Below are 16,398 nucleotides of genomic sequence, written 5' to 3'. Positions count from 1 at the left end.
GTCGTTATAGTCTCCAATAAGCAGTCCTAACTTTGAAATCATGGAGGCTGGCCGGGCCAACCAATCATTTAAAAGCGTATCAGTCGGACAATCTACATATGCTTTCTCTGGTACTACACTTAGCTTTGTACTTTTGCAGCCTACCACACACCCACACATTGACACAAGCCACATGACATGACAATCCTGGTGGAGCTTGATTCCCAGCCAGCCTCCTCCACGCGGTGTTCGGTCCGATCGAGGGACCCGACGAATCGTCCCGCACTAACGGCACCTCCAACGGTCCAACCCCACAGCTGTTTGGTTGGAGAAACCCGAAGCGTTTGGTAGTACATACTCCCGCCGTTCTAAATTACTCGTCGCATAAATGGATGTATCTAGAACTAAAATGCATCTACATATATTCAATTCTGCGACAAGTAATTCGAAACGGAGGGAGTATGTACTACGTACATGTGTGCTGGATTTGCGACGCCAAACGCCACAGATATTTCACTCCTGCCAGCCAGCCAAAAGAAAGAAATGAAACGAAATCTCATCCTTTCTACCGAGTGATTGGGTAGTTTTATTACTAACCTGTGGGGTCACCTTGTGCGTTCGGTTTACATGGTTCAATTTATACGGTTTTTCAGTTTGTACGGTATTAATACTTTGGTAAATATGATATGAAATTAAAATACGGTTCGGTTTCGGTATATACCAAATTATTTTGGTATGGTTTCGGTATATACCATAAAAACCAAAGTTGACGCGGATTTGGAAATGACGTAATAATAATTATCAAATTTATGACTCAAAACACATACTATTCTACACAAATAGTATATGACTACATAAGTATATATGCATGCATTGATTCATCTGTTGATGGTTATGGACGTGCTTAGCATTTTAAAAATAGAAAAATGACTATGTTCCAAGAAAAAATTACGTGCTTAGTAGTGCATTTGACTCATGTACAAGAAAAATGACAACTTGTATGGTTGTTCATCTCAAGAAATATAAATTTATTTTTTACTTCGTACCATAAAAACCAAGTTCAAATCGGCATGAAAAGTTCATACCATACCAAAACCAGAAACCATAAAAACCATAAAATTGGTTCGGTATGGTTTTTCGGTTCGGTTTTTAAATGCACAGAGTGATTGTGGGGGATGCAGGCCGTCCAATGAAGCAAACATCGCCCATGCCCGCCTCAAGTAAAGAAAATCACTTTGTGGTATACACAGTACTCCCCCCGTAAAGAAGTATAAGATCATTTAGGTAGCTCAAGTAGTGATCTAAACGCTCTTACATTTTTTGATAGAGGGACTAGAAAAAAAGCGAAGATGCTCAACGAAGCTACATTATCCTATCTGTTTGAGTGGCTTCGTAAGTGGATCCTTTCTGAAAGGATGCAGGCCATTAGTTTAGTTAGTAACCACAAGAGTAGATCATTAACACATCCGTTTCTTGACATTTTTCTACTGCTCATGCATGGGGCATGCGCACGGAGTGGCGGCATGGCACAGTGGGGCATTGGATATTTGGGCTTCCCCAACTGTACCAAGTGCCATGATTTGGATATATAAAATGATCAGATCAGTTCCTGCGCAGGTTAGCTAGCCTAGCGCCTAGCTGTGTTTGGCCCCGGCACGGCTGCTTAGCCACCGACAAGCCCCAGCTCGGCACAACTGTATGGCGTATCAATATAGTAGCAGCACTGATTCTTCTAGTAAGTTGGCAGATTTTGGTAAGACTCACACAGCAGCAGGTGGCCCCAGGCAGCAGCCACAGCCACAAATGTGGTTCATTTTCAGAATAATCTGCTCCAGTTCAGTGCCAAAGTACCTCCCAAAAAAACACCAGGTTTTGGAACATAGCAATCCCCTGAAAATGGCAAAGTTGAGAGAACATCAGAAGAAGAAGAAAAACAGAGAGCAGATAGCTTTCAGGGCTGATAGCATTGTACAGATGATACTGTCTGGGATCAAGATGAAGACATATCACAGTAGCAGAGACAGAGAACCTGACCAGGTTGTTCACTGCGAGTGGCCTTGCATCGGTTTGCTGCTCGCATCACATGCACAGATCCCAGACAGATCACAACAGCATCGGATAATTAATGTCCCTGTACAGCACAGCAAGATCTGGATACCGAGATACAAATTTTGGACAGCTGCAATTGGTTCAAGCAATAAGCATCACCATGTCTGCAAGTGAAAATATTCTGCAGGAAATAAACAGGGCAGAGGGCCTCGAGCCACTGACAAATTATGGAGAATACCAATACTCGTTTTAGTTCATAGCACTGGACACAGAAAACCTGAATTCATGAAGAGCTTTGTAGCTTCTTTGAGTTGATTTTTCAAAGCTGAGAACCTCCACAGTTAACTCAGAGCTGCTACAAGCCCTGGTCATCTCTTTACTACTTGATACTTTAAAAATAATGCCTCCACTCAAAAAATAAATAAAAAGGCCACGATAAATGGTCGGACGGCAATTTAAACAAACACGAAGATTGCTCCACACACAATATTCCATTTCATAAACTTTAGAGCCTTTGTTGAATACAGGTCAAGATAGAATAGAATCTCCTTTTACAACAATTCCTCGGTCCATTAGTTAGGTGCCAGTTTTTTTGCAGGACAGTGATGTCAACAATGTTAGGTGAAGTACCAAACAATCAACTATATCATTTCCTAAAAGTTCAAAAGTAGTAGAACACTACAACATTTGATTTGGCTAGCATATTAAGCTTCTCTCCAATCTTTGGCGTAAGTCAGTAGGACATACGATGTCATGCATAGCCGTAAGAGCAATACATAAGGCACAATGACACAGCACAATCTGAAGAGTGACACCAGCACACCACTGGTAGTTGTATTTGATTGTCGCGAAACTCAAAGCTACTGATGGAGGGCTTCAAATTCCTCTTTTGTCCACCTCCCTTTAGTCGCAAAGCCAGTTTGGATGCCATAACCATAGGCAACTTTGCTATCCGACATATGCTACCCGACAGTTCTGTACTTCAGCTGTTGAACTTCTAAGACAAAATTTTGTGCCCCTGAATTGACACCGACAAATGTTTGATTCAGTAACACTCGAGTTTCTCCTTAAGGGCATCAAAGAGAAGAATATGACTGATTCCTCTTTGCAAAGGGCAAACTGAGTGATGCTTTTACGCAGGTCATTCCATCTTCTTGGAGAAAAATGCAGAGAACAGAACCCATAAGTTCAGTATCTGTTTTAATGTTCAGACCTACTTATTGTCTGTAGATCGCCCATCTTTTAGGTCGCGCAGGTATTGAACACGATGATCATCAATCCCTTTGACGAGAAACCATTTGATCATGGTAGTGCAAGTTACCTTGTCTGGTCTTATTTGCTCCTCCTTCATCATATTGAGAACATCCCACATCTCTGCCAAGCGCCCCACCCTCCCATATGCGTCCACCAAACAGTTGAAAAACACAATATCCAACGTGATGTCTGAATTCTCGACCACTCTTAACACTGTCTCTATTTTCTTTACTTGATCAGCCCTTCCATATGCTCTAATCAATGAACAGAGGGTAACACAGTTAGGCTTTATGCGGTCTGATTTCATCAATCTAAAGATGTATTCCATCTGTTCAAGATCGCCGGCCCTTCCGAATGCATCAATAACTACGTTGTATGTAACTATTGTCCAGGAATAGTAATACTTCTGCATGTACTCCATCACTGCTCCCATCTTCTCATACATTTTGGCTTTACCATAGGAATCAAGTAAAATGTTGTAGGTCTTAATGTTTGGGGAGATACCAGATGCCTGGAACTTCTCGTAGCAGCTTTCCATTGTCTCAATCTGACCACTACTGCCGAAAGCTCTGAGGGTAGAATTCATTGTCCACACATCAGGCTTACAGTCTTCAGACAACATCTCAAGAAGAGTTGACTCCATCTCAGCAAACCTTAAACCCAAATGATGAAACCTCATTAGCTTAATTACTTTGTGCTGGAAGACATACCAGGAAAAATAGGAATATGAAACAATAGGATATGCATTTGGATGGCAGCAATAAAAACTTGGTTTTCCTAAAGGTTTTACATATTTGAAGATTTTCTTTCTTTCTGAACAGATGATATTTGAAGAAGTGACGCAACTGCTAAGCATAGACTATAAATTTCAGGATGATCTAGTGCATCACTGATGATTAACAAAACAGTTTCCAGGACATATTCAATAGATATATAAGGAAATAGCACCTTAAATTATAAGATTATGGCATAAGCATAGGTTCTTATTGCCGATTACCTTCCTGCTTTCCCATGAGCATCAATGAGAGTGTTATAAGTCACGGTGTTCGGGCGGATACCAGCTCGCGCCATATCCTCCAGCAAGTCCTTCACCTTGTCGAAGTCATAGGCGTGCAAGCAGGACTTGATGAGAATGGAGTATGTCTGGACATCGGGCCGGCAACCAGGGGTGGCCTTCATCTGATCAAGCAAGGAGAAGGCCCTGTCGAAGCTGCCGCTCCTGCTGTACGCGGAGACAAGGGCCGTGTAGGACTCGAGGTTGGGGGCGCAGCCCTCGTCGACCATGGCCTGGAACAGCTCGTGCGCCTTCCCCGGCTGCTTGCACTTGCCGAGCATGGTGATGAGCTTGATGTATATCCCGACGTACGGCCTGTACCACACCTGGTCCCGCATTAGCTCGAACACCTGGGCGTCAGTGGGCACGGCATGGTTAGATAGACAGAGCCCGCGGCGGTGACCGAGGAGCTGTGGAGCGGGAGGTGGGGTGGAGGTACCTTGAGGGCGGACTCCCAGCGGAGGGCGGCGACGCGGTCGTGGAGGGCCTCGAGGACGGTGCGGGGGAGGAGGCGGCGGGTGCCCTTGCCGGGCTCGCGCTTGTCGAGGACGGCCTTGGTGGCTTCGCGCCGGAGGATGATGGAGAGCGCCTTCCGGGAGGCGATCTTGCGGTTCACCTCCTCCTTCCGCTGCCGCTCGAACTCCTCCGCCTCGGCCTCGGCCTGCTCCTCCTCCCGCCGCCGCCTGCTCTCCCCCGCGCCCGCCGCGGCCCTGGCGCTTCGCTGCTGCTGCTGCTGCTCGCGCGGCGAGGCGGCGGCTGCTGCCAGCGGGAACGCGCGGCCGTGAGGACGGCGCGTTGACGTGCTGAGGGGGGAGGAGGGCGAGGGGAGCGCGGGGAAGGGGGACGCCACCGGCGCGGCGGCCATTGCGCGGCGAGGGGAGCCGGGAGGGAGCTGCGGTGCAGAGTGATGGAGAATTTTGCGGGGGACTGGATGAGACTGCGAGCAACGAACAGTGAGGAGAAGAGGCTCCGTGGACCGTCTGATGGATGAGCAACGCCTGGGATTGGATCTCCTGTACAGTAATCAAGACGCTCTGCCGAATTGCAGAAATGTTGTGCATACAAAGAACCCATTGGTTCAAAGTAATTTTCATATGATATTTCAGAGTAGTTGGACCCCTAATTCTTTTTCTAAGGTTCGTTTGATTTGCAGGGTTGCAATCCTCGGGCAAGTTTAAAGGTTTCTCTATATTTTCCGCTACAACTACGCTTTTCATAGAATTTCTTGGGTTACATCCTTATAAAAAATTTCACATCAACGCTTCAAGTCCTAGCTTACGGAGAGTATTAGTTAATCTTACAGATGAGTACTGTGTTGTTGGCTAGGAAATGTCGTCACTTTAGAAAGTCTTAAAGGATTTTTTTTTGGTTGCTTGCATTAATTCTAGGCGTAATGTATCTTATGGCCCGGTTCAGCCCGGCTAAAAAAAACAGGCTCTCGCCCATGTTCCACCTTGTTTGATAGCCTGTATCATATTGATGATCATTTGTATGCCTTATGTTTGATTACCTGCCTGCCTATGTGCTTTTAGGGTGAGCAAATGTAAAACATATGTGTTTGGTTATGCGCAATCCTTTTATTGTGCTCATCCCCTTTTTAACATGATGGCCTTACCATCCTATCCGACACACACAATCAGCCCGAGTTTTTTACAGTAATTTCATCGAATTTCATTATGTTGTGCGCTACACAAAAACCAACAGCGAACAGTTTGGTGCTATTCTTTTTTTTTTGGATAACAACAGCACGAGCGCTATATCTCGCATTCAACGAGACCGATGGTTTTGTCGCTGAAGCATCTCGACTAATCGGGTCTGCCCATTAGCGCATAGTCGAAATAGAAAAAGTAGGAAGGAAATTGTTGGGTTTCGTAGTAATTTCAAAAATTTTCCTACGCACACGCAAGATCATGTGATGCATAGCAACGAGGGGGAGAGTGTTGTCTACGTACCCAACGCAGACCGACTGCGGAAGCGATGACACGACGTAGAGGAAGTAGTCGTACGTCTTCACGATCCAACCGATCAAGCACCGAAACTACGGCACCTCCGAGTTCGAGCACACGTTCAGCTCGATGACGATCCCCGGACTCTGATCCAGCAAAGTGTCGGGGAAGAGTTCCGTCAGCACGACGGCGTGGTGACGATCTTGATGTACTACAGCAGCAGGGCTTCGCCTAAACTCCGCTACAGTATTATCGAGGTATGTGGTGGCAGGGGGCACCGCACACGGCTAAGGAATAGATCACGTGGATCAACTTGTGTGTTCTAGGGTGCCTCTACCTCAGTATATAAAGGAGCCAAGGGGGGAGAGGGGCGCCGGCCAGGGAGAGAGGCGCAGGAGGAGTCCTACTCCTTCCGGGAGTAGGACTCCCCTCCAATCCTATTCTAACTAGGATTCCCCGAGGGGGAAAGAGGGAGAGGGGTGGCCGGCCACCTCTCCTAGTCCTAATAGGACTAGGGGAAGGGGGAGGCGCGCAGCCCTTGTGGGAAGCCCTTTTCATCTTTCCACTAAGGCCCATGAAGGCCCATATGGCTCCGGGGGGGTTCCGGTAACCTCCCGGTTACCCGGTAAAATCCCGATTTCACCCGAAACACTTCCGATGTCCAAACATAGGCTTCCAATATATCAATCTTTACGTCTCGGCCATTTCGAGACTCCTCGTCATGTCCGTGATCACATCCGGGACTCCGAACAACCTTCGGTACATCAAAATGCATAAACTCATAATGTAACTGTCATCGTAACCTTAAGCGCGCGGACCCTACGGGTTCGAGAACAATGTAGACATGACCGAGACATGTCTCCGGTCAATAACCAATAGCGGGACCTGGATGCCCATATTGGCTCCTACATATTCTACGAAGATCTTTATCGGTCAGACCGCATAACAACATACGTTGTTCCCTTTGTCATCGGTATGTTACTTGCCCGAGATTCGATCGTCGGTATCCAATACCTAGTTCAATCTCATTACCGGCAAGTCTCTTTACTCGTTCTGTAATACATCATCTCACAACTAACATATTAGTTGTAATGCTTGCAAGGCTTATGTGATGTGTATTACCGAGAGGGCCCAGAGATACCTCTCCGACAATCGGAGTGACAAATCCTAATCTCGATATACGCCAACCCAACATCTACCTTCGGAGACACCTGTAATGCTCCTTTATAATCACCCAGTTACGTTGTGACGTTTGGTAGCACCCAAAGTGTTCCTCCGGCAAACGGGAGTTGCATAATCTCATAGTCATAGGAACATGTATAAGTCATGAAGAAAGCGATAGCAACATACTAAACGATCGTGTGCTAAGCTAATGGAATGGGTCATGTCAATCAGATCATTCAACTAATGATGTGATCTCGTTAATCAAATAACAACTCATTGTTCATGGTTAGGAAACATAACCATCTTTGATTAACGAGTTAGTCAAGTAGAGGCATACTAGTGACACTTTGTTTGTCTATGTATTCACACATGTATTATGTTTCCGGTTAATACAATTCTAGCATGAATAATAAACATTTATCATGATTATAAGGAAATAAATAATAACTTTATTATTGCCTCTAGGGCATATTTCCTTCAGTCTCCCACTTGCACTAGAGTCAATAATCTAGATTACACTGTAATGATTCTAACACCCATGGAGCTTTGGTGCTGATCATGTTTTGCTCGTGGAAGAGGCTTAGTCAACGGGTCTGCAACATTCAGATCCGTATGTATCTTGCAAATCTCTATGTCTCCCACCTGGACTAGATCCCGGATGGAGTTGAAGCGTCTCTTGATGTGTTTGGTCCTTTTGTGAAATCTGGATTCCTTTGCCAAGGCAATTGCACCAGTATTGTCACAAAAGATTTTCATTGGACCCGATGCATTAGGTATGACACCTAGATCGGATATGAACTCCTTCATCCAGACTCCTTCGTTCGCTGCTTCCGAAGCAGCTATGTACTCCGCTTCACATGTAGATCCCGCTACGACGCTTTGTTTAGAACTGCACCAACTGACAGCTCCACCGTTTAATGTAAACACGTATCCGGTTTGCGATTTAGAATCGTCCGGATCAGTGTCAAAGCTTGCATCAACGTAACCTTTTACGGTGAGCTCTTTGTCACCTCCATATACGAGAAACATATCCTTAGTCCTTTTCAGGTATTTCAGAATGTTCTTGACCGCTGTCCAGTGATCCATTCCTGGATTACTTTGGTACCTCCCTGCTAAACTTATAGCAAGGCACACATCAGGTCTGGTACACAGCATTGCATACATGATAGATCCTATGGCTGATGCATAGGGAACATCTTTCATATTCTCTCTACCTTCTGCAGTGGTCGGGCATTGAGTCTTACTCAATTTCACACCTTGTAACACAGGCAAGAACCCTTTCTTTGCTTGATCCATTTTGAACTTCTTCAAAATTTTGTCAAGGTATGTGCTTTGTGAAAGTCCAATTAAGCGTCTTGATCTATCTCTATAGATCTTAATGCCTAATATGTAAGCAGCTTCACCGAGGTCTTTCATTGAAAAACTTTTATTCAAGTATCCCTTTATGCTATCCAGAAATTCTATATCATTTCCAATTAGCAATATGTCATCCACATATAATATCAGAAATGCTACAGAGCTCCCACTCACTTTCTTGTAAATACAGGCTTCTCCGAAAGTCTGTATAAAACCAAATGCTTTGATCACACTATCAAAACGTTTATTCCAACTCCGAGAGGCTTGCACCAGTCCATAAATGGATCGCTGGAGCTTGCACACTTTGTTAGCTCCCTTTGGATCGACAAAACCTTCCGGTTGCATCATATACAAGATCAATCTTTTTCTATTATATGGTCAACATTATTTCTATGCACTTTTAGCAATATTCAAATGCTTTATCAACTTTTTTTTGAAATGCAAGACTAACAATCTTTTGAATGGATGGTCAACATTTTTTCTATACACATTTAACATTTTCCAAATGCTTCATTAACATTTTTTAAATCCTGTTCAACATCTTTTGAAATGCTTGATTACCATTTTTATATACAATGATCCTTTTTTAGTGCATGGTCAACATTTTTCTATACACATTTAACATTTCCCAATGCTTGGTTAACATTTGTGAAATACTTGTTCAACTTTTTTTCAAATGAGCGATCAATATTTTTGTTTACATGATCGAAATATTTCATCATTTTTTCTTATACATGATCAATTTTTGGTATACACATTCAACATTTGTCAAATGCATGATTATCATTTTTCAAAACACTATGTAAATTTGTAATGTATATGTTTAGATTTAAAAGTGTAAACAAAAGGAAAAAAATGGAATCAAGAAACGAAATAAAAACATGAAAAAAAACAGAAAGTAAAACGACTCGCTGAACGCGAGACATAGGCGCGCCCGAACAACAGTTCGGTGGTGCAGGTAGTCGCCGATGTCGATGGGCCGATTGTCCCATTCGGGCCTTCTCGCACCGCCGAAGTCGGCCATCACCAAACCCATATAGCGCCTTCTCGCGCACCGCCGAACCAGAGTGGCCCTTCTAAGCTCCGGAAGAGAGAACTCCCCGCGGCCATCAGCGCCACCGCCACCGCTACCCAAGTCCCCATGGCCGCCGCCGCCGCCGCCGCCTCCAACCCTTTCCCGTTCCCTCGCCGCCGGCCGCCGGACGACACGCTCTTCTACGCCGTCTACCCCCTCCCCCTCCCCACCGGCCTCCCCGCCCCGGCCCTCCTCGCCTCGCTCCAGTCGCTCCACCTCTCCCTCCTCTCCCACCTGGCCCCCTTCCTCGCCACCCACCTCTTCCACCGCGACCCCTTCGCCCTCTCCCTCCCCCCCGACCCGGCCGGCCCCTGCGCGGCCCGCCCCCCGCCCCCCGCCGCCCCCCACCTCCACGGCGCGCTCCGCTTCGGGGACTCCCTCCCCGACGAGTGGCTCGCCGTCGCCCTCCTCTTCGCCCTCACCCGCGCCTTCCCGGGCCTCGCCGCGCGCGCCTGGGACTCGGACGGCGACTTCCTCCTCATCGAGGCCGCCTTCGCGCTCCCGCGCTGGCTCGACCCCGACTCCGCCCCCAACCGCGTCTTCATCTTCCGCGGCGAGCTCCACATCCTGCCGCCCTCCCTCTTCCCGGACACGCCGTCCCTCCAGGCCGCCCTCGCCGCCGTCCACGATGACTCCGTCGACACCCGGGCCTCCGACGCCGTCCAGGCCGCCATCCAGCGCCGCATCGCCGGGATGCCCGAGCGGGCCGCCGAGAACCTCCACACGGCGCGCGTCACCGTGCCGGCGCCCGTCGCCAAGGTGCTCAGGGAGGAGCCCTGCTTGATCGCGCGCGCGGTCGAGGGGTTCTACGACCGGGACATCGACACCATGAAGCACGCCGCGAGGATGGACAAGTTCCTCAAGGGCCCCGGCGGAGAAGGGGTTGACATGGTGAGGACCTCCGTGCGGATGACGAAGGCCATGTATGGCCAGCTCATGCAGCAGAGCTTCCAGGCGCCCAGGGGTTACCCCATGCCGAGGAGCGAGGAGGGTCCGGAGAAGTGGGTGGAGGCAGAGCTGGGGATGAAGATTGCGTGTGGGTTCGAGATGATGTACCAGGAGAGGCGGCACGAGGCGGAGGAAGGAATGGGGAGCACATGGGAGGTTTACAAGAAGAGCTTGGAGGCGGCTGGGTGTTTTGAGGGGTTGCTTCCTGGTTCCAAGGAGTATAAGAGGGTCATGGAGAATGCAATGCAGTATTACAAGAGCTCGAGTTCGTTCTCGCGAACAAGGTAAATTTTGTTGCTCATAGTTGTGGATTTACCTATGTCGGAGCGTGTTAGTGTGTTACCATTTATTCCTTTATTAGTTTCAAACCTTAAAAATTATGTTATCTATCTGTTTCTTCTGCAACTACAACGGTGAGAACTAATAGATTCTGCAATGGACAGTAGTGAGTGCGATCCAACATAGTTCTTCAGGCCACCTGGTTTAATAGGTCATGAACTCAATAGCCATCTATAATATGAAATTCTGGCAGTGTTCTGATACTTCTGCGGTACTTCACAGGGAGATGCTAAGTGCACCGGTGCGTCGAATTGATGAAATCCTTGCGATGCCGTACTCGGCAGAAGATTTTCAAGGCATTAATCTTCCCCCGAGTGATGATGATTCTTGGCTGCGTAATGGGGAGGATGAATTGAATGCAGAACTTCAGGAAAGGCAGAAGGAAATGGAAGAGTATGCGGCTGTAAAGAAGAATAGAAAAAGTCAAAAGCAAAATGTCTCCAGCAGTTCAAGCTCCCAGCCAAGCGAGTTTAATCTTGGAGAAATCACAGAGTCCATGCAAGATTTTGTTCGCAAAATGTCGAGTTTCGAGGGAGCTGAAGTTCCCACAAACAGGTTCTCTTATAGACTCATTTGTAATCTCTGTTCAATGCTTAGGCTCCTTTTGGTATTGCATCTGCCTTCCAGAAGCATTTAGTAACAGTTTGTTGAAAGCATCTTTATTTTTATCCCTAGCAAATTATTCCAGAGTGCCGCACAACAACCAGACGTGCACTTGGTTCTCAGTTGCTCATATCTTTGAATAATTTACCTTTGCTTGTTAAAATAATTACCGTTGTACTCCCTCCGTCCGGAAATACTTGTCCTCGAAATGGATAAAATGGATGTATCTATAACTAAAATAAGTCCAGATACAACCATTTGGAGGACAAGTATTTCCGGATGGAGGGAGTATGTACATAAGGATCATACACTATTTTCTTTCTGTACCTACGTTTGGCCCTGAAGTTAAAAGTTTAAACCACCATCAGGAAGGAGAGGCATGGGATGAAACATTTTAGTGTGAGCATCTGTATCTACAGATATAATCTTTTGTCAAACAGGAATCAAAATGCACTAACTTGCATGTTAAGTAACTTTATCTTATTTCGGTGAAATGTGTACGCCATCTGGAAACATTGAACAGAAAGTAAAGATGAAAAATGTGAAATGCAAACTGGTAGAGGCTTAGATAGAGTGGTAGCATTATGCTGAATTTAATTTCTACTAGGTGGAAATCATGTAAACACAACACTATAGCGCAACCTTATAGTATGATTTATTAATTTATTGCGTTGGATACATGTTATGGTTCATGTTTCACAGCTTATCAACCCTGACATTTGATAAAAGAGCATTGTTTGCTGCTTTTACAAAGCACTATCAGGGTTTATGCCTTTTCCCAATAGATATAGTAGCTCCATTTCTCAGTGTGCAATAGATCAGCAGTTATACCTTTGCAATTGGGGCTTCATAAGGGATGATTCTTCACGTAATCAGTCCTTGAGCATAAATGACTTCAAAGAAGTAGTATGTGATTAGAGATTATTTCCCTGGCAGAAAGCCTACGTGACATTATTTGTCTAGCACATTAGAGATGAAATATATTTCTAGGACTTGTTGTGTGTAACAATCTGGGTATAATTACACTTCTTCGCTGTAGCCATTTAATTATGCACCTTCTCAACTGAATTGGTTATTTAGTATTGATCTATTAATTTCGCTCATGTAGGGAAGACACGGAGACAGTAGACCTTGATGTCAACCTGTTCTTTAAGGCCATGGAGTCGGTGTTAGGAAGAGCTTCACAGGAGGAAGCTGGCGATGATACTGAAGCTGGTAGAAAATCCTCCTCGTCTGAAATGGACTTTGGTATGCCCCCTTCTTCCAGTTCTCATTTCCTCATTAGTATCTTGCTTGAACATTGTTAGCCAGTACTCCCTCCGTTCCATAATTCTTGTCGTGGTTTTAGTTTGTATCCTTTGACTACCTTCTCATAGATAAGTTGATAAGTAATATATATACTTAATTCAGTTTTCCACAATATTCTCCTATCTTTGTTGCATTAGTCGCCGCTTTGGTTTAGGGATTCTTGTTTGCTGTGAACTGCGTGTTAGAAATTAAAAGTGGTTTTGATGGTGCAGATGATTCTGATTTCGAGAACGATTCTGCTGAAGAAGCTGGTGAAAAGGATATGGATGATTCTTTCATGGAATCATATTCAGATGCTTTGAATGACGAGCTAAGTAAGACTACCATTGAGGAAACCTTTTCTCGAGCACAACGCCCTAGCACCAACAGTGAGGTAAACTTCCTTCAGGGCCTTGTAAGCTTTCGTCTTGCCATCTTATGTTCAGGATAGGCCACTACCATGTGGACTGCTTGCTCAAACTTATTAATTTTGATAAACTATTAGTATTGTTAGTTTGTTAAACTATTTGTAGGCTAGGTTTTAAGAAAATAAACAAATAATTGGAAGTGTGATTTTGAATAAGGTTCATTCTTAAATTGCATGTTTAGCATGTGGGGATTTAAATTACACATACTCAAACGGCTTAAGATCATGAAGATTCCAGTAGAACTTCGTCAAGCATTAGGAGTCTTTAGTGGTCAAAGTGACTAATATATTTCTACCATGCCGCGAACATGTAAGGATGTCAATATATCATGCTATGTGTGAACACATGAAGCCACATGAGTTGACTAGTTGGATATCAGATATGCGTAACAAAGTGTCCAAACCCACGAAGTCCATCATTTAGCTGCATGCGTCTTTTTTTCCCCAGTTAATACCAAACACAGAACTATTCAAGGATAAATCAGTAAATAAATGTAGATAATCTCATGACTTCTGTTTGTGCATTTCTGTTCTCCCAGATATCCAAGTTCAATTCTGTATCCAGCTTTACTTGTCGTGTTGGTGGTCTATCTGCTAACAAGAACAGAAATTCCATATTTGCACTTGTGTCATATCAAATTCTCAGTTGCAAACTTGATGCCTGTATGATTCTGGCTAGAGTTGTTGTCCGATTTAACTAATCAGCGATGTGTTCTTGTTTTGCTTTGCAGGGTCCCTCAAATGCTGCTGATAGTGATGATGGGGAGATGGCCCCAGTTGATGTGAACTTGAACCTTGTGGAGAGCTTCCTCAACTCGTACTCGTCTCAGCAGGGCCTTCCTGGCCCAGCCTCGAACCTGCTTGGACTTATGGGTGTAAAGGTACCACCTCCGGATGGTAAAAAGCCGTGATTTTGTGGTGTTGGTGTAGACTCGTTGGTGTACACTAGAGATTTCAGGACCATAGGAAGAAGCAGCAATGTTATAGTGTTACGTACCGGGGTCTTATGACCTGCTTCTAAATTTGCTGTGAAACTGTTATCTTCGTACACTCGCTGTCTGTAATGTAATCTCACTGCTGTACACTATATGCAAAGCCCGGGCTGTACTACGTGTCATACAGGTTATGAACCACACAGGTTATGAAGATGTCTCGGGCCATGTCCAATGCGGTGGCAAGTACAGGCGCTAGGAGTCATTTTGCCCGTGCAGGCTTCGCTACGGGTCTCAGTTTGGGCATCTTTGCTTGAGTTGGAGGCTGATGCTCGGAGCGATTCGCCCGTGGGTTTTGTTGTCAAACATCTGAGATCTGTTGTTTGCGTTTGCGTAGATGCTAGTACAGGATAAAACCCATCATCTTTTACTACCGTCTAGGTAAGAGTACTTGGGCTGGACGTGCCCATGGTAAAGAACAAACAAACATTGTACTGTATGTGGAGTTGTCTACATTCTCTTTTAGGCTCGGCTGATTACCTGAATCCTTGTGTTGGTGTGTAATGTTTTACATTGTCAGAGGTTATACCCCATGGCCGTGGACAGTCTGGGTTCACCTACGAGTGTAGTGATTCGTGAGACTCGCACCTAGTCACAGTAGAGACGATAATTCTGGGTTTGCGGAGATAGGCCATGTGTAGTGATGGGCCATGTGTCAAACGTGGTGGTTTAGTTTTGAAATGAGTCACTGATGTAGCCAAAAGTTACAAAGTCGTCTGCTGTTGACGTAGAAATTCCAGGTTCATGTCGCTCTCTCACTTTCTGTTTATGCAGGTGGCTCTTTCCCATAAAAATAAAAAGATCGAGCCTTATTTCTTTAGCATAATCAGAAGCATTTTGAGCGTTTAAAGAATGGAAGAGAGGACGTGTGGGGACGAAGAAAGGAGTGTGGACGAAACGATAGGATCTGATGCGCCAAACCGGCACCATTTGGAGTAACAAATTATAGTAGTGGAACCAACTTTTTTTTTGAGGGGACCAACTCTGGCTACTTTGCTATGCTAGCCAGTAAAAATTAAGACCACAAGCCAACCGCTGGCCGGCCATGTGTAGAGAAGAGTAATTAACCCTACTAGTTAATCCGCGGGGAATGTTCTCGCGCGCTGCCGGGTGAAGCAACCGAGCCAGTTTGGGGTGGGATTATGGGATAATCGCCCGTTTTCATGAAGAACACGTGCTTAACTACCACAGAGCCTTTGTACGCGTACAGATGGGACGTAGTAGTTTATGGTTCTACGGTCAGCATCAATCAACAAAGCTGAAAGTAGCTGTCGCTGTACGCGCCTAGTGTACGTGCTCCTACATATACGCCACACTGGTGTGCTTCTGACTCCTCGCCATCTACTGAGTCACTCCTCACTCCTCACTCAACAGCCGGCATCTCTGTCTCGCTGGAAAGAGAGCCTTCAACAAGGCCAAGACCAGACCGGGAACGGGAAGGAGGTGCTGTGTGCCTGTGAAAGATTCGTTTGATGGCGGCGGAGTCTGCCTGGTGCTGGACGTGGCTCAGCTCCGGCGCGGCGTGGTTCCTCTTCTTCAACGTCCTCGTCGGCGCCGTGGCCGTCCTGTCCTGGCGGCAGGGCGGCGACGCGGAGATGGCTAGGCGGAGGAGGCTCACCCGGAGCGCGTCGTCCATGGTCATGGAGCGCCTCCGCTCCATGTCCGTCTTCGCCGCCTTCCACTCCGTGCCCGAGCACGACTACGGCAGCGGCCTCGCGTCGCCGCCGCCGCAAGAGTACTACACGTCGCGAGAGGAGGGAGGGGAGGTGGTCGGGCACGCGGTGAAGCAGACGGGGCCGGCCTTACCGGCGGTGACCGTGGCTCCATCGACACCGAGCGCTCCTGATGCGGCAGCACAGGCTTCGATGTCAGGGAGCGACGACAGGGCAGAAGTAGGGACGCGGACGGAGATGTCTATATGCTTG

General features: G+C 46.2%; 2 protein-coding genes across 2 annotated transcripts; one reads left to right on the top strand and one right to left on the bottom strand.

Moving 5' to 3' along the window:
• Positions 1 to 2,500: 2,500 nt before the first annotated feature.
• Positions 2,501 to 5,295, bottom strand: LOC125520923 (pentatricopeptide repeat-containing protein At5g48730, chloroplastic). The gene is made up of 3 exons (XM_048685966.1): positions 4,776 to 5,295; positions 4,280 to 4,686; positions 2,501 to 3,935 (listed from the first exon to the last, which is right to left on the bottom strand). Exons 1-3 carry the CDS (start codon positions 5,199 to 5,201, stop codon positions 3,242 to 3,244), a joined length of 1,527 nt encoding a protein of 508 aa, XP_048541923.1. The 5' UTR covers positions 5,202 to 5,295; the 3' UTR covers positions 2,501 to 3,241.
• A 4,561-nt stretch (positions 5,296 to 9,856) lies between these two features.
• On the top strand, positions 9,857 to 14,629 carry LOC125521137 (protein ecdysoneless homolog). Its single transcript, XM_048686186.1, has 5 exons — positions 9,857 to 11,109; positions 11,387 to 11,719; positions 12,876 to 13,015; positions 13,288 to 13,448; positions 14,213 to 14,629. Exons 1-5 carry the CDS (start codon positions 9,944 to 9,946, stop codon positions 14,390 to 14,392), a joined length of 1,980 nt encoding a protein of 659 aa, XP_048542143.1. The 5' UTR covers positions 9,857 to 9,943; the 3' UTR covers positions 14,393 to 14,629.
• The last annotated feature ends 1,769 nt before the right edge of the window (positions 14,630 to 16,398 follow it).

Source organism: Triticum urartu, chromosome 7 (genome assembly GCF_003073215.2).
Source record: "Triticum urartu cultivar G1812 chromosome 7, Tu2.1, whole genome shotgun sequence".
Taxonomy (NCBI): domain Eukaryota; kingdom Viridiplantae; phylum Streptophyta; class Magnoliopsida; order Poales; family Poaceae; genus Triticum; species Triticum urartu.
The sequence above is the reverse complement of the archived record's forward strand: the minus strand, read 5'-3'. Positions and strand labels throughout refer to the sequence as shown.